This window comes from Meriones unguiculatus, assembly GCF_030254825.1.
Source record: "Meriones unguiculatus strain TT.TT164.6M chromosome X unlocalized genomic scaffold, Bangor_MerUng_6.1 ChrX_unordered_Scaffold_30, whole genome shotgun sequence".
Classification (NCBI taxonomy): domain Eukaryota; kingdom Metazoa; phylum Chordata; class Mammalia; order Rodentia; family Muridae; genus Meriones; species Meriones unguiculatus.
The window spans coordinates 5,003,096-5,029,354 of record NW_026843706.1 but is presented as its reverse complement, the minus strand read 5'-3'; the positions used below and the strand labels follow the sequence as shown (position 1 = coordinate 5,029,354).

Genomic DNA, 26,259 nt, shown 5'->3' with positions numbered 1-26,259 from the left:
CCTCGGACACCACCACTGCTAGTTCTAGAACTGATGCAGGATGTTCCAACGAGGGGGTTAAGGCTTCTCATAATATATCCTGTAAGTCCACACCTGTTTGTTTATAACCCCCATTTTTATTCATTGATTGCCAGATAGAGCCAAGTAATTGTGGTAATGATACTTGCTTTTTTGCCCAATGCCGGAATGCTAGCGAATTTAGGTATGCCCTGGTTACTCGCATGCCTCGCTGGGTGCCTGTGCCCATTGATGCCCCTCATGCTATGACTCTCTTCAGACAGAAAAGGGATCTTGGAATTACAGCCGCCATTGTTACTGCCATCTCATTGGCGGCTGTTGGAGCTACCACTCACGGCATTAGCCATGAGTCATACTATGCAGACTGCTCAGACCCTAAATAATCTTTTAACCAATGTAGCTCATGCTCTAGATGTACAAAAAGGAATTAATGCTCAACTAAAAGGAGACTTGATGGTGTTCAATCAGAGGATTGACCTCGTGCGGGAGCAAATTGATACCTTATGGCAAATCTCTCAACTTGGCTGTCAATGGAAGTATGCTGGACTTTGTGTCACTAGCATACAACATGAGAATCTTTCCCATGCTCCAAATCTGTCTAAACAATTGTCTAGCTATATTTTAGGTAATTGGACTGAAGAATTCGATACTACTATGGAGCAGCTGGGAGTGGCCATTGTCACGGTAAATTCTACCAGAGTGGACGCAGGACTAGCCACAGGATTATCATCATGGATTGCTGCAGCCATGAATCATCTGAAGGAATGGGCGGCCATGGGAGCATTAGCAGGCCTTCTGGTGTTGGTCTCCTTGGTTTGCCTGTGGTGTATATGCAAGATTAGAGTCTCACAACAGTGTAATGCAGCCATGACCATTCAGGCCTTTACAGCCATTGAAGCAGGACAGTCTCCCCAAGCATGGTTGGCTACCATAAAAAGCTAAAATGTTACGCTCAGGATTTGAGGCTAAGGACTGCACTCAGGGTCAGCCACTTTCGACCCAGAGAAGAGCATGTCTGATTGCATGCGGGTTGATGCCCCAGGTCCTGCCTCTGAAAAAAAGGTATCTGACGGGTCTGATGCTCTTTGGGTGGATGACACCTAAATGAACATTGGTACAAAGTCCCAATTTATTTCTAGTATCAGAGATCAGACCTCTACTCTTGCCTGATTTGTCTAAAACAAAAAGAGGGATCTGTAGAGAGCTGCATAATGCCGCACCTTAAAGATGGAGCTGGTTTCCGCCTTCCACCTTCCCGATGGTGAGTGCTCTCTGTCACAAACAACTCCATATTTGGCTAAGGCTGAGGATCTGGCTTGCTTCCCTGAACGTGGACCTATCTGCATTGCCCACGAGGCACACTGGGGTTGGCTACCCAGAGGCTATTTTAAGCTGTGGGCTGGCTTTCCCCAGGGTCAGAAGATTGTTCAAGGTACCTGAATAAACTGCATAGAAAAAAAAAAAAAAAAAGATCAGAAAGAAGGAGAGGAGGACCTACCCTATCAGTGGACTTAGGGAGAGGCATGCATGCAGAAAGGGGGGGAGGGTAGGACCGGGAAGGGAGGAGGGAAGGGCTTATGGGGGGATACAAAAGGAATAAAGTGTAATTAATAAAAGTTAAATAAAAAATTAAAAAAAACCTTCTTCTGTCAAAAATAGTACAGAGCACACACAGGGTGTTCCAACTGTACCCATATACAAATTAAGCAATCTCTCATTAATCTGCCATCCAGGAAAGCTGGGGAGATATTCTTGCCCCTTTACTTTGAAAAAAAAAAAACAAGTATAGGTTTTGGGCTGTCATTAAACAAGTTCATGTACTGTAGATCATTTCAACATGAAGAGATGGCTTCTTCACTTTAAAAATCTTTTCCTTTTGTGCAGGTGGACCCATCAAATATTCAAATTCTCTCAAGCACTGATGAAATACTTTTTTTGGTTGAGGAAGGTTTTAGGCAAGTCCGGTCCCTATAAAGGCACTGAGAACATTTCCTCATTATTGCTACATGTCAGTGTCACAGTAGAATTGGTGGAATCAGCAAATATTTTGTTCTTGCTGGTTTATAAAGCTGGAACTAGAAAAGCATGACACATGTGTCCCTGACTGTGAAGTATGTGGCCATTAGTTAAGTTGGATGGGCTGCACCCATTTTACATTCTAAGAAAAACTCAAAATGTTCCTCAAATCACTTCCACAGCATCAAGATATATAGATTTCTGTAAAGAAATCATGCAATCTTTTGAAATTTATGTAAACTAAAAGAACTTAATGAAATAAATATTCCATACAATCTCTTAAATTAAGACTTTTCTCATTCATTTACAATAAAATACCCAAGTGACTTTATGAAAGGCATATATGACTATGAAAAGAACATCAAATCCACATCTTGCTGATTAATAATTGCAATTATAATGTAAGATAATAAAAGAATATATCTATTGCTTTTCATCATACTTGATAAATGCAATATGAACAACATTTTTAATGTATACTTTTCACAAGAAAATAAATAAGTTAAATAGTTATTGCATATTGAGTTGTGGTCCAGTGGTGCAAATCAACTCAAAACAGCTAAAAATGAAGCACTCATTTTCCAAAAATTATCAACTGAGCTCTGCCCCTCTGCCCAAGGCTTCCAGAAAGCAGAGGAGATGGTTCTAAGCTGAACATCCACTAGTGGTGGCAATGAGCCCAGTATCAACCTTTGGAATGCAAGGATTCCACCACCCCCAGACACACATTAACTTTATTAAACAAAAACAAGGAAAACAACCGCAACAAACATGGATGAAAGCTACCAGATTAAGGCATGTTCTTGGCATTGTTTAGTATCCTAAAGTAAGTGTAGGGAGGTGGCAGCCAGCTGGCTCACACTGGTCTGTGACAAACATCAGGAACCTCTTCCAAGATAAAAGCTCTCACATCCGGACTGTAACTAAGGCTTTTAAGTGAAAGAGATGGAATGGTGATTGGTAGATGCTGGTTCTGGGCTGATTTTTCTTTTAAACTAGAGTTTCCAACTCATCTGAGACCTAAACAAGTGTTTGGCATCTTTTGTTCTATCAGCATCACAAATGCCCTGTTTTATTTTGTTCATTCACACAGAAAGTTCTTTGGCTTTTATTTCAACAAGAACGAAACTTTGTAATAATAAAAATTAAAACAAACAAACAAAAAAAAAAAACAAAGAAGAAGAAGAAAGAAAGAAGAAACCATAAGGAAAGGGGCAGGTACCTTCCCAGCAAAGTTCCAGTCCAAGTGCTGGGAGGCACACAGTTCTGGCTTTAGAAGTGTCTTTCTCCACCCCACCCCCGTGCCCCCGCCCACAGGGCCTGGTACCTCCTGCAGTTCCTCTCCCAACCCCTCATGGGCACTCCCTTGCCTCAGTCTTCAGAGATGGAGAGGCAGCTGAACATGTGCAGGTGAAGGCCACAATCCAGGCTTGGGCTACTCAGAGCCACTGAGGCTACCTGAGCTCAACAAGCCCCTGAGGTAGCCGTCACAGTCCAACATGGAGTCCAGGAGTCTGGGGGATGCATCTACCACATGTGACTCTGCAGACTGCCAGACTGCTAGGCAGCAGGAAGCCTAAGGCATTGAGTGCCAAGTGGGGGACTGAAAGTGGGGGAGGGGGCACGGGGCCTACCCAGCCCTGCTGCTGGCTTCTGTAGTAGGTGGTGGCCATGGAGGCAAAGCTGTGTGTCTGGATGGCAGGCATGGTGATGAGGCTGCTCAGCTCAGGGCCGAAGGCAAAGGCACTGTTGGTACATGTGATGTCCGAGCAGGAGGTGCACTTGGCTCCATGGGTCAGCAGGTCCCCTGTGCCCCTGCAGCTTTAGAGCAGTGTGGCTGCAGCAGAAGCCACCCAGGTGCAGAAAGTCTGGGCTCACAAGGGCTTGGAGGCCACCAAGGAGGATGAGCATGAAGAGGTAGAGGAGGAACAGGATGAGGCCTAGGATCAGGAGGGAAGTAGCAGCCTGCAAGACATGGGGCTGTCAAGCAGCAGCTGTGACTCCAGACCCTCTGGTGGCTGGTGGTGGCCAGAGAGGAAGCCAGAGAAAGCTGAGACTGTGGTGCAGCTTGGGCTGCTGCTTCCTGGCAAAGCCCAGGTGCAGCACGTCACTCATGCCAAAGGCTCTGAGGTTCCCGGAGGCAGCCCCTGATGCCGCTGGCTGCCACTCATCAGCCTTGTGGATGAAATGGCAGCAAGGGCTGTAGCAGAAGCCTATGGTGTGGAAGATGTGGCACAGCTCTGTCTTGTACTTGAAGTTTAGCACAAGGCTGAGCAGCTCATGGAAGCCATGTGCCAACTGGCACTTCTCGCCATACTTGCGTGTGCTGCTCTCCTCAAAGGGTCAACAGAGCTCAGCTAGGTCTTAGAGTGTTTGGAATTGATCTGGGAGCCCCTGCTCCCTTCTGTTGCAGCTGCAGCTACAGGAGGTGCTAGCTCTGCTCACTGTTCTTGCTGAATGTGCAGTCCTGGAATTTACTGTCCTTGTTGACTAGTGCTGTGCCACTGTCTCCTGAAGGCTCCTTGAGCTGGCCATAGGAGGATGCTCCCCCTCCCCCCCCCCCCCGCCTGCACCTGCGTGGCTGCAGCTGACACACTTAGGGGCACCTGGGAACTTGGGCAAGCATCTGCCTAGGTTGGGCGCGTGGAAGGCAAGCTCACAAAGGCTGCTGGCCAAATGGTGCCACAGGAAGCCCAGAGTGAAGCTCAACCTAGGGACAGCAGCCATAGGCATACCTACCTATTTGTTGTCCAGCATGTTATTCAGACTGAGGCTGGCAAGGATTTCTCCTTCTTACACAAGAAGTTGATATTATAGAAGGCAGATAGAAGTGTGGTTGCCATTTTTCTGGGTCCTATAATGGTTGGAACTGCAAGCAGGGAGCTTGGGGGGTGGGGCTCAGTGCTGCACAGACCTGCTGGAGCCAAGAAGAATACCTTACAGGCAAGGGCAGAGAGGGATGGAAAATTTGCTTGGGGGGGGTTCTAAGCGGAGGGTGGAGGCCACAATGTTGAGTAGGGGGCAGAAGAGAAATGACAGCAGAGTTCAGCTACCTGCCTGGCCTGCTCACACCAATCACCCTCAGTGTGAGAGATAGGCACACTGGTGGAACCTTTTTATTTTAAAGTTTTGTTGAGACAGGCGTGTGCCACCATTCCCAGGGTGGGGGGACTATAAAAGTAAAATAGAAAAAAAAAATACAATAAAGCTCCCGGCTAGTCACCTTATTTTCAAACCAATTTTTTTTTTCAACACTGTAAGCCGAATCTAGGGCACCTTTCATTCCTGCCCAAAAAGAGATATGTGTTCTATTTGTCCACCAAACCAGTTACATATAAGAGTTTGTCCTTGTGGATTTAAAGTGTGTATCCTCCAAATTAAAATGAAGTCCTCTTCTGAAATGTAATGAGAATGTAATGATGGATTTTAGAAGTAATTATGTTTTCATAGGCACAGTGGTGCTTGCCTGTAATCCCAACATTCAGGGAGGCAGAGGCAAGGCAGCTCTCTGTGATTTTGAGGCCAGCCAGGTCTACAAAATGAGTCCAGGTCAGCCAAGCCTGACAGAGAAACCCTGTCTCGAATAAATAAAAAAACAAATAAATAAATGAATAAATAAATGAATGAATAAATGAAATAAAAACTAAAAGATGTAATTATATTTCCATAGTGTTATGATAGGTGGCTCCAGATTTTATAAAGTTGTTCTCATAAAATGTATTTTGATCAGGTTTCTCTCCTCCCTTAACTCCTTTCAACCTCTCTACCCACCAACTTCATGATCCTTCTATCTCTCTCTAAGAAAGAGAAATCAAAAAATTCATAACCCACTAAGACAAAAATTACCCATATAAAACTAAAATCCCCTTCCCACACACCCTACACAAAAATGGAGTTCATTTTGTCTTGGCCAACTACTCCTGGGTATGACACCTGCCTTAGAATATGGTTACTCTCTATTGGAGAAGACTGCTTTTCCCTTTCCCAACAGGAGGCAATTGCAAAGAACTTTTCCATTAAGGGTGTGACCCATGTCTACTTCACTCTCTTGATGCTGGGAATACATCTGGTTTTCATTTGTTCAGGTCTTATGCATGCTGCCACAGTCTCTCTGAGTTCATATGTGTATCATTCCAGTTGTGTCTTGATTACTGTTTCCTTGGACTCAACTACCACCTCTGGCTCTTAAGATCTTTTTGTTTCCTCTTTCACATATATCCCTGAGCCTTTAGGGGAGGGGTTTGATGACATCTCATTTAGGATGGAGCAAGAGAGCTATCCCCTAATTTGACATTAGCTACACTAAACAAGGCTGAGTAGAATTTTTTTCCCAATCTTGTGCTCTCCTCCTCCTCTTCTTTTTTCTTCTCCTCTACCTGACTGACTCCTTTCCTCTTTATCTCCATTTTTCTTCCTTCCCTTTTTCTTCACTTATCCTTTACCTCTGCTGTCCTTTACTTCCCTGTTGTTGTCCTCACTCAAAATCTTAATTAAGGATAGGATTGTTAGGAATTTGGAATTTGGTCAGTTGTCGATGTAAACATATATTTTTCTTCATCTAGAACCTTGAAAATTAAATGTCAGTTATGGTGATACACTTCCATTCCACCCCAACCCCATGGTATATTTTCCCTGAACTGCTAGCATAGACTTAAAGCATTTTACTCCTTAACTCCAAGGCATACTATTTAAGGGATGCATTTAAGTCACTACTTTTAAAGTCCAGTGAGCCCAATACCTACATGTCTGAGGGATGAAAATTCTAACCAGTTTTGGGAATTTGATTCTTCCTCATTTGTCACATGCTTAGCTCAATGAACTTCAACTTGATTGCTCTCACAAGAAACACCATAATTCTTACTCCCTTTTTCTTTATATTATGTCACAAAGGGGAAAAATCAGTCTTAGTGGCACTTTGGCAGAAAATGGCTCAAAAGTTAAAAATTAAATCCTGGAATATTATATTATCTTTGGAAAACATTCACATGAATTTCTAAAGATAATATATTTAATATAGATTTGTTTAATAGCAGTAAATAAACACAAAGTCTAATTCATAAACATTTGAATTTTGTCTATGATTTTTTACAAGCTAGGAAAAACATTTCATTGCATTCACTGCATTTAACTTTACCAAACCACATAATGAAAACAATTCAAAGAAACTAGGCCTAACCATATTTTAATCCCAGGCTTCTCTCAGTGTACTGAACTACCAATATAACAACAACAACAAAAACCTCTTTTTTCATGCTTTGTTTCCTTATCTGGATGATGGGAAAACTTCAAATGTCAATAGGTATAGTAGAACCTGCTGATAACTTAACTGGGGAATCTTCACTAGCTTGGTCAGTAGCATCACTATTATTTTCATCTCTGGCTTCTGCTTGCTCTTGCTCTTGTGTCATAGCCTCTTTGTAAAGGACTGAGATGACACCAGGGGTTGTTTTGTTGATCTTGGCCAAATATTCCAGGACTTTCGTTTTGCTTGTTTCAGAATGGGCCTGGGAACCCCACAGGAACTCATAGCGTGGAGGATTGCTGTTGGCCACCTGCCGGTACTCCAGGTAATTCAGCTTCACCAAATACTGGGTCAGGAGCTTTCGAGGCTCACCAAGGATGGGGTGCTTCTTCCCTGGATAGATTTGTTTGCTCTTCAGGATTTCCCACATGGCTTCTTCACTGACACAATTGCCCCTAACAAAGATGATGCCCAGGATACTCATCAGGAAACCAGTCTTGGGTAATCCTTTGCCAGCACGAATCCTCCCATTGTTTGGGAGCTTCAGCTTGCTGATGAGGTCATATGAGGGCTTACTGGAGTTGACTTCCCTCACTTCCACTGCAAAGGTATCTTCGAGCTTCTTGGAGGCTTTCCTGAGGATCTCAGGAAAGTGTTTTTCCAACTGCTTTGTGATAACCTTCAGCATTTCTTCCTTGGTAGTAAGCTGCTTCAAATTGTATTTGTGGAGCAGGTATTGTAAGAGTTCTACCACCTTTCTCGATAACAGTTCTTGATGAAGAATGGTAGTGTATAAGTTGGCCTCTGGAGGGTATTCCCTTTCCTTACTTTGCTCACTTTCCTCACTGGAACTTTCATCTGAATCAGCAGATGGTGTTATTTTCTGAGGTGCCGTGGGTGTGCTGGAAGACTCATGCTCAGCCTGGATCTGGGTGGCAGCAGAGTATTCTTCTACTGCCTCTGCTGTTTCTTCTGCTGTTTCTTGAGCATCTCCACAAGCATGAGCCTCACATCGGGCCTGCTGGTGTTTCTTCTGAGCTTGGAGCTTACTCTTCTGACCTCTAGGCATGGTGAGTGACAATAGCAAGATGTGTGGTCAGGATGCTCGTAATGCAGATGCCTGATTAGAAATAGAATGAAATTATATGAGCGCTTCATCAGGATAATCCTCCCTGTGTTTAACTAAGCCAGCTTCTGTATGTTTTCTTGAGAGCACTTCTTTAGAAAGCTGTTTGACTTTTGTTTTCAATGGCCTATTCCCTAAGTAAGAATGCAGAGTAATCCTCAGGATACAGCTCATCATTCCTGCCTGTGCTGAATTTAGCTGAGTGTAGGGGACTGACACTCATGCCTTCTAGCTGTTAGAGTTATAGAGACCCTCTTAGTTCCCAGTGAGCATTTACATGCAAATTCTTGGAAATCCTGAGCCTCTCTCCTCTACCACTTGCCTCTCTGTGATACTTTGTTGTATGTGCTCTCTTCAGACATTCCTCAAACTTCCTTGAAGAAGTACTATTTTCTCTAACTCAAATCTCTTACTATTATTTCATATGCTACCTTATAGCATGCGAGTAATTGAAAGCCTGACCCATTCCTACAGCACAGAAAATCTAGGCTCCTGGGAGGGGAGATATACACTGATTCCTCCCATGAAGTCCATATCTTGATTGCTAACCATGTTTGGAATAGTTATCTGACTAAAGGACCTTCCATTCATACTAAGGATTTCATTACACTTAAGACCCTTCTTACAGTAATTAAATCAATAGCCATGCTTATACCTCCAAGGTTTGATGGCAGGGGCAGTACATGAGCTAACAGACTGCATTGGGACAGATAATTCCCTCTCAACTCACTCCAGATTCTTCTCTTAGTCCCTACAAACAGCATAGTGTTGCCCCTGTTCCTGAATTGAGGAACTTTTCTCTTCAAATCAACAGCTTCAGGTCTCTAATTAAATAGTAACAGAAGGCACATGTCCATGGGACACCCATATTTGGCTTTCACAGACTCCCAAATAGGGTCTTAGCATCTCCCCTTACGTTTCCCTACATTTTGTATTGTTATTGTAGGCTTCTTTCCTCCACTAAATATTGGCTCCATAATTTTATTGAATGGTGTATTTTTTTGAGCCCCATAAGGCATAATCAGACACGTATTTCAATTACCCTATTCTCAGGGCTTCTCTAAATTGAAAGCAAGGTATTTTTTTGAGATGTTCCACAAATGCAAATACAGCTCATCTTCTTGAGGTGTGCTGTGGATTATTCTGTGGGAGTACCAGAGGCTGAGAACAAGGGGATATGTTGCAGGGAAGGGACAGATATTATTCAAACTGCATAATCAAAGACAAATAGTGGTCACTGACTGTAGTCTTGTCTAGGGTTGGAGCCTCATGACATTTTCTCTTTCCACAAAAGCATACTTATTGCTATCCTTCTTGTCCTGGTCAATTTCAGACTACAGTCAGCCCTGAAAACATATTTGTATGTAACATTATATGCCTATAACAAATCACGTCGTATTTATGCATTTAGTAATATACATACACAACCACCACCATCAAGAACAACAACCGCAGTTGAAAAAAAAAGTAGTTACTAATTTGAAAGAACAAGGTGTGGGCATATGGAGAGAGGAAAGGCAAGAGGGGAAATGATGGGATGAGACTATAATCTAAAAAAAAAAAAAAAAAATCATTTAAAACTACCAACCTCAAAAATGGTCATCACTGAGATAACTGTAGGTTTTTTCCACAGTAGAAAGTAAAGAAAAATTTCTATGTTTTGAGATGGAGGTGCAGTTAAGAACGGCAGTTTCCTAAGGTTGGCAGAAACTGTCAGTTAATACTTTTATTGGGCCTTGGCTGTTTTTTGAGATGGGAAAAAATTGAAAATAATACCTGGACTTCCAGTAGTGTGATAATATTATGATTCTCTTTGGTTAGGACAGAGAAGAAGAACAACAACTTGGTTTTCAAGAGCCGGCTGTCGTCTAAAATGGCGCTCGGGACTGACGGAAAAACCAGGAAGTCAGGGAATGCCAGCATCGGGTGGGGTGTGGGACTAGGGCAAGGTACCCAGGACAGGGAAAAGAGGTAGGGGTGAAAGGGAGGGAATCTGCCAGGGATAAAGCTGGAGTGCTTTATTCTGTGGTGGACCCAGTCTGGCAACAAGCGGCCTGTGGACAGGGCCACAGTGTAATGGTTCTCCGCTTTGTCGTGAAACTACACTGAGAAAAGGGACCGGTTGGTGGTGAAGGGCCGTCTTAGGGGACAAAAACTCAGACCCAAACCAAAGGGTGTGGCTTAAAGCTGAAACTCCTCACCTTGAATGACAGAAACTGGGGCTGGTTTCAACAGTCACGAGTCTTAGTGAGCGCTCCTCGCCACCTCGAAGTCTTCAGTCCTCAAACAGTGAAGAAGGAAGTGACCAAAGCTGTCTCTAAGGCAAGGACTTTGGAGAGTGCATGACTGGAAGTCCCGCCTCTCTGGCGCCCCCTGAGGCACAGGGTGTGTTGTTTCTCAGTCTTATACAAGATTTAATACATGGAGGGTTTTTAGTTGATTCTCTGTCAGGACACCTTACTTGGAGTCATACTTTCTGAAATCTCCTTTTAGAAGTCACCTTTTGTAGGCTAACTGGGAGAGAAAGTTTACGAACAATTTGTTTATCCATAAATTGGCAGGTATTCCAACCATTGTCTTGGTTCTTGGCTCTTTAAAGATTTCCCGGCAGATGTCGTTATCTGTAACTATTCATGAGCAGTATCCTCCTTCAAATACTGAGAAATATAGAATCTGCCTTCAAATACTGGGAAAAGCAGGAGTGAGGGGAGAAGAAGGTAAAACCGAAGACCAAGGAAGAGGACTTAGAATACAAAGTAACTTTAAGAAGAAAAGCCTGTCTATGTATTCCTTCTCTTTATTAATTATGTATACTCACTCAAGTTTTCAAGGTTTTTGGTTACTACAATAATGAGACTAAGCCACATGATTTTTAGATCCCAATCTTTTAAAGTGACACTTCACATATAGATATTCATATTGTTACCAGATCCCCCCCCCTTTATTTTTGGTAGTGAAACCCCTCATTTAGATTCATGTTCTTTTTACTCTGGCAGTGGATCCAACTCAGCATTTTATGCACAAACTCTCTGTCAGGAGTCATTCTATTAAATGTGCTCTCATTAGGTGGGTGGGCTTCCTGGAAGGGGATCAGAAAGATCACTTTGTTTCCATCTGCCTAACCCCAATAAACAAGAAGTCAACTTTAAAACATGACTCCAAACACTGGATTGTGAAGTCAAATACTAGGTCCAATTTCTTCATATTCTTTTTTGGTGTGGCATACTTGGTAGCCAGCATTGACCCTCCAAACCAGACTGCATACCACTGCATGTGGTGAGTAATGATTTGTACATCAATAGGCTTGGCCTTCAATCTACAACTCACTTAACTTCTGCCTTGCATCTACAGTTCTTTTCAAATCTCTTTGCAAGTGATGTTCATAGTCCCTCAACATTTTTGAACCACCAGAGAAGACAATGTTCTTGTAAAGAGGATCCCTGACATCAATAGAGTAATTATGAATGACTTCATCTCCAACTTCTGGGATAGACTGTATAAAATCTGGATTAGCAAACACTGGTTGGAAAAAATCTCCAATCCAAGGAATCGCTCATAGCCAACATCAATGGAGAACTCTTTCTTTGAGACAGCGTTGACTCTGGTGTACTGTTTGATCCATTTGACCCAACACTGTCATACTGGTTAAACTCTTTTACTAAATCTGGGCAGGCATAACTATAGCATTCCTTCACTGCGTTCACAGTTTTCAGGGACTGTTCAGGAGGGATTTCTACTTCTAGGTCTCACAGCGTTGCTGAATAAAATATATCTCTTCCTGCAATTAGAATGTGTTTAATACAGCTGCTGATGACATATCCTTCAGCCACAGGAATGACATGAGTGACTCCATCTCCACTGTCTACTACTGTACCCATCAGTGTCTGCTCTCCTACTTTTCTTCAGGTCCAGGACACAGCTAAGGCAACTTTTAAAATAATACTGGATATTTCTGACACACAGGAATGAGCAGAGGGGGAGATAGGCAGACAGACATAGCATATGGGTCAAGAGGAAGAGAAAGAGCCCAGAGGAGGCAAAAGTAAGATATGCACCTCAGAGGCATAGCCTCACTGTGACCTATTTTTTTCTATGTGGATCCTATTTCCTAGTAGCCACTAATAAGTCTTCAGTGTGCAGTACAAGATGGCAGCAACCAGTGTGCAGAGGGGGCACCAGATCTAAAACTCCGAAATAAGTGAGTGGAGGGGTAGCTGAAGCCATAATATCACATTTAGGCTTCCAAGGAAAGAGGGGACAACCTGTGAGCTGGGACAGTTTGGATCCAGGTCACCCGTGGATGTCTCTGGGGACTGAGAATAGTGAATACTCAATACCCCTGCACTTCACATTGCCCCAAACATAGGTCCTCCTGCTTGGCAGAAGAGGCCAGCAGTGGCCTCTGCCCCAAGCATGGTCCTGTCTGCTCTGTTGTGGCACCAGGAGGATATCACATTCCTGAACATCTACATGCCAACTGCTAGAGCACCAACATATGTAAGTGAAAAATTATTAAACCCTAAATTACACATCGAGCCCAATACAATAATAGTGGGAGACTTCAACACTCCACTCTCATCAAGGGATAGATCATCTAGACAGAAGCTAAATAGGGAAACGATGAAACATGCAGAGGTCCTTAAACAAATGGACCTAATAAAGGTCTACAGCACTTTTCACCCAAACTTAAAAGAGTACACCTTCTTTTCAGCACCTCATTGAACCTTCTCAAAAATTGATCATATAGTGGGGCATAAAACAAGCTTCAATAGATACAAGAAGAATGAAATAATCCCTTGTATCCTAGCCAACAACCATGGACTAAAACTAGACCTCAACAACAACAGAAATGACAAAAGCCTATATATACAATGAAATTAAAAAACTCTCTACACAATGACATTGTGGTTAGGGAAGAAATTAGAGACTTCCTAAAATTCAATGAAAATGAAGGTACAACTTACACAAACTTATGGGACACAATGAAAGCAGTGCTTAGCGGAAAGTACATAGTACTAAGTGCTTCCAGAAAGAAGCTTGAGACATGCCTTCCAAGCAACTTAATGGCACACCTAAATGCCCTAGAAAAACAAGAAGCAGATACAACCAATAGGAGGTGATTAGAAATAATCAAACCCAGAGCTGAAATCAATGAATTAGAAACAAAGAAAACAATTCAAAGAATAAATGAAGCCAAGATATGTTTCTTTGGAAAAAAAAAAAAAAAAGTATAGATAAACCCTTAGCCAAACTAACTAAAAGGCAGAGAGGAATTATCTGAATCAGCAAAATCAGAAATGAAAAGGGGGACATAATGACAGACACTGAGGAAATTAAAACAACTATTAGGTCTCATTACAAAAGCCTATATGCCACAAAATTTGGAAATCAAAATGAAATGGACAATTTTCTTCATAGATTCTATTTATCAAAATTAAATCAAGATCAGGTAAATAGATTAAACAGTCTTATATCCCCCAAGGAAATAAAAGCAGTCATCAAAAGTCTCTCATCCAGAAACAGCCCAGGACCAGATGGTTTCAGTGCAGAATTCTACCAGACCTTCAAGGAAGAGCTAACACCAATACTCTTCAAACTATTCCACAAAATAGAAACAGAAGAAACATTACCAAAATCATTCTATGAAGGCACAGTAACCTTGATACCTAAGCCACAGAAAGACCCACCAAAAACAGCGAACTTCAGATATACCTCTTTTCTGAACATCGATGCAAAAATACTTAGTAAAATACTTGAAAACTGATACTTAATATGTACCTAATAAAATTCTTTAAAAGATACCACCCACTATGACCAAGTAGACTTCATCCCACGCATGAAGGGGTGATTCAGTATACAGAAATTCATTAATATAATCCACCATATAAACAAACTGAAGGAGAAAAACCACATGATCATCTCCTTAGATGCCAAAAAAGCATTTGACAAAATTGAACAGCCATTCGTGTTTAAATTCTTGGAGATATCATGGATACAAGGCATATACTTAAACATAATAAAGACAATATACAGTAAGCCTATAGCCAATATCAAACTAAATGAAGAGAAAGTGAAATCAGCTACAAGGCAAGGCTGCCCACTCTCTTCATAGGATTTGAAATCCTAGCTAGAGCAATAAGATAACTAACTTAGACCAAGGAGATAAAAATCAGAAAAGGAATAAGTCAAAGTATCACTATATGCAGATGATATGATAGTTTACAAGAGTCATCCTAAAAATCCTACCAGAAAAATCCTTCAGCTGATAAACAGCTTCAGCAAAGTGGATGGATACACAATTAATTTAAAAACTAAGTTGCCCTGTTGTATAGGAAAGACAAATGGGCTGAGAAAAAAATTAGGGAAACAACACCTCTCACAATAGCCACTAATAACATAAAGTACTTTAGTGTGACTCTACAGCAAGTGGAAGACCTGTTTGTAAGAAACTTACAGTCTCTGAAGAAAGACATTAAAGAAAATATCAGAAGATGGAAAGATCTCCCATGTTCATGGATGGGTAGGATTAACATAGTGAAAATGGCCATCCTGCCAAATGCAATCTACAAATTCAATGCAGTTCCCATCAAAATGCCAACACAATTCTTTACAGACCTTGAAAGAACAATTCTCAATTTCATATGGAAAAAGAAAACCCAGAATTGCTAAAACAATCCTGTAGAAGAGGTATTCTGGAGGTATAGCCCTACCTGATCTCAAGCTGTACTACAGAGCAATAGTAATAAAAACTGCATGGTACTGGCATAGAAACAGAATGGGGGAATCAATGGAATCGAATAGAAGACCGAGAAATAAACCAACACCCCTACGGATACTTGACTTTTGACAAAGAAGCCAAAACCATACAATGGAAAAAAGACAGCATCTTTAACAAATGGTGCTGATCTAACTGGGTGTCTACATATAGGAAAATGCAAATAGATCCATATCTATCACCCTGCATAAAACTAAAGTCCAAGTGGATCAAAGGTCTCAACATAAAACCAGACACACTAAATCTGTTTGAAGAAAAAGTGGGAAAGAGCTTTGTTCTTATTGGCACAGGAGACAACTTCATGAACGCTAAGATCAACAATCAATAAATGAGACCTCATGAAACTGAAAAGCTGTCATCAAAACAAACAACAGAGTACAGATTAGGAAAGCATCTTCACCAATGCTGTATCTGACAGAGAGCTAATATCCAGAATATACAAAGAACTCAAGAAGTTAAAATCCACAAATCAAGTAATCCATTTTAAAGATAGGGGTGCAAGCTAAACAGAAGAATATTAAATGGAAGAGAAACAAAGAAATGCTCGATGTACTAATATCATCATGGAAATGCAAATCACAATGACCCTGAGATTTCACCTTACACCCATCAGAATGGCTAGATCAAAAAAAATGAAGTGACAATACATGCTGGAGAGGATGTGGAGAAAGGGGAACACTCCTCCATTGCTGGTGGGAATGTAAACTTGTACAACTACTTTAGAAATCAATCTGATGCTTTCTCAGAAAATTAGTACTAGTGCTACCTCAAGATCCAGCTATACCACTCCTAAGTACATATCCAAAATATGATCAAGTATTCCACAAGGATACTTGTTCAACCATGTTCGTAGCAGCTTTATTTGTAATAGAATCAACCCAGATGACCTTCAGCTTATGAATGGATACAGAAATTGTGGTACATTTACAAAGTGGAATACTACTCAGCAATTAATAACAAAGAAATCATGAAATTGGCAGGCAAATGGTGGGATCTAGAAAAGATCATTCTGAGTTAGGTATCCCAGAAGCAGAAAGATATGTATGGTATAAACTCACCAACATGTGGATATTAAACATGTAATATAGGATATACATACTAAAATCTGTACACCTCAAGAAGCTAAGCAAGAAGGAGAACCCTTGGTAAGATGATTAATCCTCTCTCAGAAAGTCAAACGGGAAGGACATTTGAAGAGGGAGAAAACAGGGAACATTAGAAGCGCCTCCAATAGAGGGCCTTTGAAAGACTCTATCCAGAAAGGTATCCAAGTAGAGCCTGGGACTCATAGCCAGACTTTGGGCAAAGTGCAGGGAATCTTATGAAAGAAGGGGGAGATATAAAGACCTGGAGGGAACAGGAGCTCCACAAGGAGAACAATAGAACTAAAAAATCTGGGCAAAGGGTTCTTTTCTGATACTGATACTCCTACCAAGGTTCATACATGGAGATATCCTACAACCCCTGCACAGATGTAGCCTATGGCAGCTCAGTGTCCAAGTGGGTTTCCTTGTAAGGGGAATAGAGACTGTTTCTGAGATGAACTCAGTGGCTAGCTCTTTGATCACCTCCCCCTGAGGGGTGAGCAGCCTTACCAAGCCACAGAAGAAGACAATGTTGCTAGTTTTGATGAGTCCTGATTGGCTAAAATCAGATTGAATGGGAGAAGGATCTCCCCTATCAGTGGACTTGGGGAGGGGCATGGGATGAAATGAAGAAGGTAGGGTGGGATTGGGAGGGGATGAGGCAGGGGGCTGCAGCTGGGATACAAAGTGAATAAACTGTAATTCATAAAAAAATAAAGTTGAAAAAAATTAGGCTTCATTATCTGTGTCTACAGGGCCCCTGGGCCCAAGTTGTTGTTGTTGGTTTTTTTTTTTTTTTTTTTTTTTTTTTTTTTTTTTTTTTTGGCTCTTTTGGTCTCCTTGTGGAGCTTCTGTTCCTTCCAGGTCTTTCTATCTCCCCCCTCTTCCATAAGATTTCTTGTGCTCTGCCCAAGGTTTGGCTATGAGTCTTAGCATCTGCTTCAATACCTTCCTGGGTAGATTCGCTCAGAGGACCTCTGTGTTAGGTACCTGTCCTATTCCCTGTTTTCTACTGCTTCTGTTGTCAATACTGTTTTACCCTTCTGAATGAAGATTAAGCATCTTCCCTAGGGTCCTTCTTGTTACTTAGCTTCTTTAGGACAATAGCTACTACCAAGGGCCCTGCATGGAGAGGATGTAGAACTACTGCTCATAGGCATCCTATGAATTTATTCACTGTGTATACAAGCTATAGACCCCTCACTTATTTCCTCCCATTCCCAGTACCCCCCCCACTTATCCCCCTATGTCAGTCCCCTAAGTCCACTGATAGGAGAGGTCTTCCTCCCCTACTATCTGAGCCTAGCCTATCAGGTCTCATCAGGACTGGCTGCATCTTCTTTCTCTGTTGCCTGGCAAGGTTGCATTCACACACACCCAAGACACACATACACAGGGAGGTGACCAAAGACTTCCCACTGACTTCATGTCAGAGATAGTCCCTGTTCCCCTTATGAGGAAACCCGCCAGGAGATTGAGATGCCTACAGACTTCCTTCATTTGGCTTTATCTAATTCATTTATTTATTTAGTATCATTTTTCTCTACATTTTAATTGCTTAGGTGTAATGTTATTGTTTTCATAACCCTTGAACTGTTTGAATCTTGCAAATATTTTTTCTTAAACATCTATTACAGGCCAAAATATCCCTTGAAATACCACTTATACTGTTTTTTTTTTCATATCACATTGTAAAGCTTTACATGAAGAGATTTGAGTTTTTTGAAGCTGAATAAGTATCTTGTTTGTACTCATACAATGTTTGAATATATGTTATAGCATACATATGGAAATGAATAAATACCCAAGCACATATAATATGGTAAGGTTGGTTTATTTCTAGAATTGAAAGGATTTAGCATGAGAAAAATCAGTCAATATAATTAGTCCACTATACTGGATAAGAGAAGATTATCAGGGAAGCAGAACCTACTCTATGTTGTTGATCCACACCAGCCATTGAGGCTAACTCTCCATGGATTGAAGGAAATGTCATAGATCTGACTGAGGGTTATCAGGGGACTCAAGGCATTTGAGCTCAAGAGAAGTGCAAACAGAGCACTTCTCATTTTTATTACTAAGGCAAGCAACGCAAGAGGTGATGTTTACAGTTAGCTTAAGCTAATACAAGTACAGCAAAGGAATACACCTGGTATTATGTCTTATTATATTTGGTCATGTTAAAGAGCCAAGATTGTTCCTCCCAGGCCTTACATTTCCCACAGAGATAATGTGAATATGTCATCGAATTCTCCACATGTCCTGGTTTTAAAGTGCATCCTCTTATTATAGCTTGTGTAATTTTTTAAAGGATAGTTTTTCAGAAGATCATTTTACACTGTTTACACTGTGTTCCATTCGCTGTTCACAGTGAAGTTCACAGCTTTTTAACACAGTCTCTCACATATGTCACTAAGGAATTTAAGTAGTTATTTACTTAATAAACCAATCATGAGTAGTCAAACACAATAATATATAACCCTTACCTCTAGCATAAAAGAAGAAATAGAATAGATATTTTTATTTGAGACTAGAATATGAGGTCAGTAGTATGGGAAAACATAGTGGATCAATAAGTAAGAAGTTGGAACGACAAAGATATAGAAGTTTCTTGCTTCAGAAAGGATGGTGAAAAATCCTTAGTACTTATTGGCTCTTATGTGCAGTAGTTGGCAACTTCTAGCTGAATTTTGCCACCACGCAGATATTGGAGAGCACAGAGCATTTTAAAAAATGAAAGTTAAGACATTTTCTAGTTGCTAATAGAAGAAATGAAACTAGAAGAATGAACCCAGTCAATGCAAATATGTCCAGGCTTAACATGTCGAATAGACACAGTAGATGACGAAAACTCATACCTAAAGTGATATGAAATAATGCTTTATAAAAACATTTATTCATTATAAGAGAATATGTTACCTTAGTAGCAAAGAATCAACAGCACTAATAAAATTAAATGTCATCCTTAATATGAATGCTACACTTTTAAATTGGGAAATAAAAAATGATGCCTATCATCACTGTGTCTATTCAACATTTTGAAAAAGTTACTAAAACATACTGCAATAACGAAATAAAGATTAAAACTTGAAAATCAGCTACTATCATTAACAGAAATTAGAATATATGTGAATATTTTTAAAGATAAACATAATCAAGTATATTTTAAAAATTAATGCTATAAAATTGAAATCAAACATTTTATGGTAGTAACAGAATATAAATGTGACACTAAAATGTAGATTATACTATAGAAGAATATTATTACTTAAGACATGTACATATACTATGCTATACAATATAATTGTATATAAGAAAGTATATAAACATGTTTCATTTATACTAACATTAACTGATAATGAACATTAATATATTAAAATATGTCACTACTATTTAGAGATGTTAGTGTAAATACAAGTAGAAAATCGTGATATATTTGTGAAAAGGAGTCATATTCACTATTATAAACAGGTTCATTTTTCCCCAGATTTCTTTTCTATTATATGATTATCCACATTCTTCTAAAAAGAAACATAATAGATCATATCTGAAGAGTATCAAGATGATTTTAAATGTTAATGTTATTTTAACATTAACAGAAAATGCCAATAGGCTATTGATGAAGAAAAAAAAAATATATGTGAAAACATACCCTAGTAAATATTAAGTGTTACCAATATTAACAGTATTCAAGTATCTGTAAGTGGAATTGCAAAAATAATCAAATAGAACATTAGAAATGAGCAAATGTCCTAAACCAGGCTATCCTATACATGAAATCCTGATAATTTCAAAATATCCTTTCAGGATACTAAGTGAAGAACAATGCTTTTACTGAAATGTAACAGAAGAATAACCAGCTATCAAAACTGAGTAAAGTTTGCAATTATACTATTCTTTCACACAAGGTAAAAGGAATTCATATAAAGGATTTGAACTTGCTATTTTTTTCCAAACTTAGTAGAAGACAGTAAAAAGAATGTTTTATTTTATTTTTTAATTGATTTAATAAACTGTAATTTATTATATTAGGTAATATTGATTGATTTGAAGGTAGCATCAATCAAGTCAATATTTTATTTTAAGCCCTCTTTTTTTTCTTTTTTTAATTTTATTTTTGTCTTATCAGTTACATTTTATTAACTCTGTATCCCAGCTGTGTCCCGCTCCCTCATTCCCTCCCACTTTTTTATAAAAAGTGGTAATGATGATGGAGTGCAGACCTAGTTTATTTCAGCATACCTATTTTACTTCTAGTGGCTGTACACCTACTAGTGGAACTTCTGTTTTAATGTTTAAGGACAGTCCATATAGTTTTCCACACCAATTACATTAATGTACTTTCCTGTAAACAAAGTACACAGGTTGCCTTTTTTTTTTTTTTTTTGACATTCTTAAGAATGCTTGTTCTCTTTTTTCTTGTGTGTTTGTTGTGATTTGTTTCCTTTGTTGTATGGATGCTTTGTAGGTTCTAACTTTGAAACTTGCATAGTTTCCATTTTTCCTATTTTCTATGTTTTGGATGTATTCTTTAAAAACTTTCCCCCAATATCCTGAAGCATCCTGTCTTTTTTTTTTTTTTTTTTTTTTTTTTGCTTGAAGCTTCAGAGCTTTAGGTCTCATAGTCTCATATTGTTTTGTTCGTGGTAGGTTTTATTATGTTGGGGTGGGTTTTTAGGGGGTTGTGTTTCTGCTGTTTCCATTTTGTTTTGCTGGAGTTGGAAACGAGTGACTTAGGCATGCTTTCCTAATGTTTACAGATATCTATTTTATGGGTTTGGCCTTATAAGTTGGCATTTCTGTCCTGGAGGTCTTAAGATTGTTTCTTTGTTTTGAAATTTTGTCTGAAAATTTGGCGTTTTGATTATAATTTGACATGAAAAGTTTATTTTCTGATCGTGTGTTTGTAGTTGTAAATGATATGGTTGGATTTTTGGTTATTTCTTGAAATTTCAGGAAATTTCTTCTATAATTATATTAACGTGATTTTCTGTGTCCTTAGATTGTATCTAAATTCTTCTTTCTTCTCCAAGGTTTCAGTATTTTCATTTATAAGAGAGAGAGAAGAAAGAGAGAGAGAGAAACACAGATGCTTTCTCTGTAGATAGCTGCATGTTACCAATAAGACAAACTTTAGAGGCTGGAGAGTTGACTCCACAGTTAAGAGCACTTTCTTGTTTTTACAAAGGACCCTACTTAGGTTCCCAGCAACAACTTTGGGGCTTACAAGCTGCTGTATCTCTAGTTCTAGGATCTGGTGCCTTCTTTTCTCTTCCATGGGGACCAGGCATTCACACAGTGCACTAATGTATGTGCAGGCAAAACACTCATACACATAAAATACACTTTTTAAAACTTTTTTATTTTAATTTTTATTTTACAATTTATTCACTTTGTATCACTCCTGTAGCTCCCTACCTCCTCCCCTTCCAATCCTACCTACCCTCCCCCTTTTCTACTCATGCCCCTCCTCCAGTCCACTGATAGGGGAGGTCTTCCTCCCCTTCCTTTTGATCCTGGTCTATCAGGTCTCATCAGGAGTGGCTGCATTGTCTTCCTCTGTGTCCCCAGAGGGAGGTGATCAAAGAGCAGACCAATCAGTCCATGTCAGAGACAGTTCGTGTTCCCATTACTATGGAACCCACTTGGACACTGAACTGCCATGGGCTACATCTGTAAGGGATCTATGTTATCTCTATGAATGGTCCTTTGTTTAAGTATCAGTCTCAGGAAAGACCCATGTGCTCAGATATTTTGGTTCTGTTGCCCTTCTTGTGGAGCTCCTGTCCTCTCCAGATCTTACTATTTCCCACTTCTTTCATAAGATTCCCTGCACTCTACCCAAACGTTGGCCATAAGTCTCAGCATCTGCTTTGATACCCTGAAGGGAAGAACCTTTCAGAGGCCCTCTGTGGCAGGCTCCTGTACTGTCCTGTTTTCTCTTTCTTAATACACATTTAAGAAAATTTAAAAAATTAATTGTATATTCCTATTGTATATGGTACATAGGGTATTTTCATATAACTCTATGATGTACATTGGACATATTCCTTAATATCCCTCTGCTTCTTCCTCCCTCTTCCCATGGATTACCAAGTATTGTATCTTGATTATGTCCAACCCAGAGTTCTTTAAAGTTGTAGTCATACAAAGATTTTCCTTCATCATATTTCCTTACTTTACCTACAGTGACTGATATTCTTTCTTTTGCTTTACCTGTGCTATTGATAATGATTTCCACAATATTTTTAAATTTACTATGGTTTTGTCATTTTTAACATTAATGGAATTTTCTCTTTTCACCAAAATCTCAAATTTCCTTGCTGAATTTCTCATGCAGTTTGTTGATTCTCCAGTGATCTAAATTTTATAACTTCACTCATTTGCTTGTTTGTATTTTACTGAGAGAGTTTATAACTTTTACCATTAGAGTTTTCTTATTTGTCTTCACTTTAACAATTTCAGTACCTTTATGTTCTGTCACTAGAAAATTATGTTCTTTTGGAGAAATCATTTGATCTAGGGTTTTAATGTTTCTGGTATATCTGTGTTGTCACATTCCCATTTGTTCTTACAGATATTTATCTTCCAGCTTTTTTTCATTTTTATTTATATATTTATTACAGTGTATTCATGTTGTATCCCTGCTGTAGCCCCCTCCTTCATCTCCTCCTAGTCACACCCACCCTCTCTCTTCTCCCCATATGCCCTTTTCCAAATCCCCTGATAGGGGAGAACCTCCTCCCCTTCTATCTGACCCTAGCTTATCAGGTTTCATCAAGTCTGGCTGCTTCATTTTAGGCTGCACCCAGCAGGGTGAGATGATCAAAGAGCCTGCCACTGAGTTGATGCCAGAGACAGCCCCTGTTCCCATTACTAGAGGACCCACTTGGAAACTGAGCAGCCAATTGGTTTCCCTTGAACATGGTATGTAGGTCCTCTCCTTGCATGGTCCTTAGTTGGAATATCAGTCTTTGCAGGAACCCGTGGGCCCAAGTATTTTAGTTCTGGTTTTCTCTCTGTGAAGTTCCTGTTCCCTCCAGGTCTTCCTATCTCTCTCTTCTTCACCAAGGATTCCGGAACTCTGCCCAAAGTTTGGCTATGAGTCTTAGCATCTCCTTTGATACCCTGGTGTGTAGAGTCTTTCAGAGGTCCTCTGTGGAAGGCTCCTGTTCATTTTTATTGAGTAGTCCTAATAAAAAGTCTTCCTAACAGGGTTCAATCTCCACCATCACTCACAGAGTGAAAACAAAACAAAACAAAACAAAAAACCCTGCTGTAGGAGCAATTCCACCAGAACAGACCATCAAAACAGACACAGTAGAATGCATAAAATTAAATAAGGTCAAATCTTTCATCACTAAATACACTGGAAAAATAGTCAAAGACAGTCTAGGTTAGTCTCTGAATTTAACAATTAACTGGGCTAAAATAGAAAGTATATATAAGAAATAAAGTATACACGCAGGGAAATGACAAAAGCAGTATTAAGTAAAAGAATCTGAAAGAAGTATGGCAAGAATTACATAAAAATGAAAATTTAAATATTCTGCTTTCACAATAAAAAAGAAAGTGAGTTATATAGCCACAAGAAATAATAACAAGGACTTTTTAAAACATAAAATAACATCAAAGTAATTATAATAATTTGATAAAAAATACAAGTGTCAGAAAAATAATGTTTTGCTGTTGTTTTTGAGGTAAGGTTTCTCTGCATAGCCTTGGCTGTAATGGACTTGATTTTGTAGGCCAGGTTTGAGTTGAACTCACAGTGATCTGCCTGCCTTTCTGCCTTCTTGAGTGATGGAATTAAAGGCATGCCCAGCTTAAAGACATTTGAAAGACAAAGTTTTAGTACAGTTTCTGTCTAGGCATGCTAACATTGCAGTTTTCGGTGCTGGGAAGGTGGTTTATTGAGGTTATACTATTCTATTTTTTCCTACTGTTCATGCTGATGCTGAGGCAAGACAAGTCAAGCATCAATTGTCTGTCAGGAATACATTGAGTTTGGTAGCTTTCCATCCTTGCATGCTGAGTCAGCTAAATGTTTACTTCACTTGACAATCTATATGTGGGACAGGTACTTACTCTCCTGAGACATTCCAGTTAGTAAAAGCTGGATTGTGTAGTATCCAAGCCATCTGTTGTCTCTTGAGTGTATTGTAGCATTAAGGAAACATATGCAGCACCAAGATGTGATTTGAACAACTTGTGTCTGAGCTTTTAGGACCTCCATAGTAATCACTTCCGTGTTGAAAAGAGGAGCCTCCTGTAATTGAATGCTTCCCTGTTTTCACTTAAAAAAAATGGCAAAGTATTATCACCAGAAACCAAACACCCCAATGACACTGGACATGGACCTTTTAGTTTCCACAGTTATTTGCAGATAATGAACCTTCCAATTCTCCTTATCACACGGATTAAAGTCACAAAGCCTGGTATTCTTCAAAATCTGAGCTTTCTGTTACCTAACATCCTAGTGTATTTGCATCTAGTACTCCATGATTGCTTTATGTAACAATCACCTACCTGGGACTTATGATTGATCCTTACTTCCAGGTCCGATGAATAACTGTCCCAAAGGGTAGACACCTCTTAAGGTGGTTTATGACTATAACAATCAGAGACATGGAGAGTAACCAAACAAATTTCTTCTCTAATGATGGTTTGCCAAGCAAGAAGAATATTCAACTGAATCCTCCCACTGGATTTAGATTTATGAGAACTCTGGGATGTCCTATGGTTTTGACTGAGTCTTTTTTAACCAGGACCTCCACACTACCTTGGTAATGAGGCTTCAGCTTCCCATACCCTGTCATGTATACTCAGCAATACTTAATTTTTACTGTACAGCCTTTCTATTTCTCTGTGCTGTTGCCATGTTCTACCACTATTTCTGAAGCTTTTTCCCGATTTCTCTTTTGGAATAGAGTTATATTTCTCTTAATTCTTCCCGTAGTGTGAACTAAGGCAGTTTCTAATCTGATATTTTATTGGAAAATCACCTGCATGTTCTTAATGTTACATAGGCTAGAAATTAATTTTGTTGAAATTGTCACTCCACAAGACTACATTTTGATATTTGCTTTTGTTTCATAATATTTCTTTTGAATTGCCTTTGATAGTTTTGTTTTTATTTTTTCCTCAGGTATAAGTTTGGGCCTGTTTTTTGCTTGAAGATCATGGAAAGGCCACAGTGAGACCCATTCTATTGTGTTGGGATCATGTCAGTGAACACAATGCAGTTCTTTCCTCGCGTCTTGGTCATACATGATCAGTGTTGTTAACTACATCAATGATACTACATGCTTTGCAAGTCGAATAATCATAAGTTAGGGTAAATTCCCTGCACTCAATCTCATGGCAGTTTATTTCTTGATACATCCTTATTTACAGAATGAGTATTCAGTGGGAACCAATCTTAGAAAAAAAATTCAGCCAGTACTTCCACTTCCTGTGTTAGAGCCTTATTATATACTCCTTGTGCCAGTTGTACAGAGACATCCCATTTCTCATCTCTGTCTGGAAAAGTTAGAAATGGGGGGGGGGGGTTAAAAATACAGTTCTTTGTAATCAAACATATTTATGTCAGTAACATCTAGAATGTGTTTTTCCCTTCTATGATCTGACTTTTAATCTTTTTCTTTTGGCTTCCTAGAACAGAATTCTATATACTTATTTGCATTTGTTTAATAAGGAGAGCTGTTCTTACAGCAAAGAATTCATCAAGGACTTTGGGATTCACTTGTCATTTTTCTTTGCTTTTCAAGACAGGGTTTCTCTATGTAGCCTTGGCACTGCTGGACTTCTTTGTAGACCATGCTGGCCTCAAACACACAGTGATACACCTGTGTCTCCCTCCCTGAGTGCTGAGATTACAAGCATGTACCACCATACCAGGCTTGTCTGTCATTTTTTATATTCATATTCCAGAAAAAACAAGGAGAACAACTACAGTAGGTAATGCTATAATTTACCATTTAGATAACTTGCTGGT

The 26,259-nt window shown here is 39.6% G+C and overlaps 1 protein-coding gene and 2 pseudogenes across 1 annotated transcript; all 3 read right to left on the bottom strand.

The window, feature by feature from the left end:
- Window positions 1-3,405: 3,405 nt before the first annotated feature.
- Window positions 3,406-4,877, bottom strand: LOC132651488 (mRNA decay activator protein ZFP36L2-like; annotated as a pseudogene).
- Window positions 4,878-7,319: 2,442 nt separating this feature from the next.
- Window positions 7,320-8,345, bottom strand: LOC132651504 (melanoma-associated antigen B5-like). The gene has a single exon (XM_060376766.1). The coding sequence runs from the start codon at window positions 8,343-8,345 to the stop codon at window positions 7,320-7,322; it is 1,026 nt and encodes a 341-aa protein (XP_060232749.1).
- Window positions 8,346-11,547: 3,202 nt separating this feature from the next.
- Window positions 11,548-14,129, bottom strand: LOC110544232 (actin-related protein 3-like; annotated as a pseudogene).
- Window positions 14,130-26,259: the final 12,130 nt, after the last annotated feature.

Coding starts and splice junctions, on each gene's coding strand:
- LOC132651504 (XM_060376766.1), bottom strand. CDS start 8,345: ATGCCTAGAGGTCAGAAGAGTAAGCTCCAAGCTCAGAAGAAACACCAG.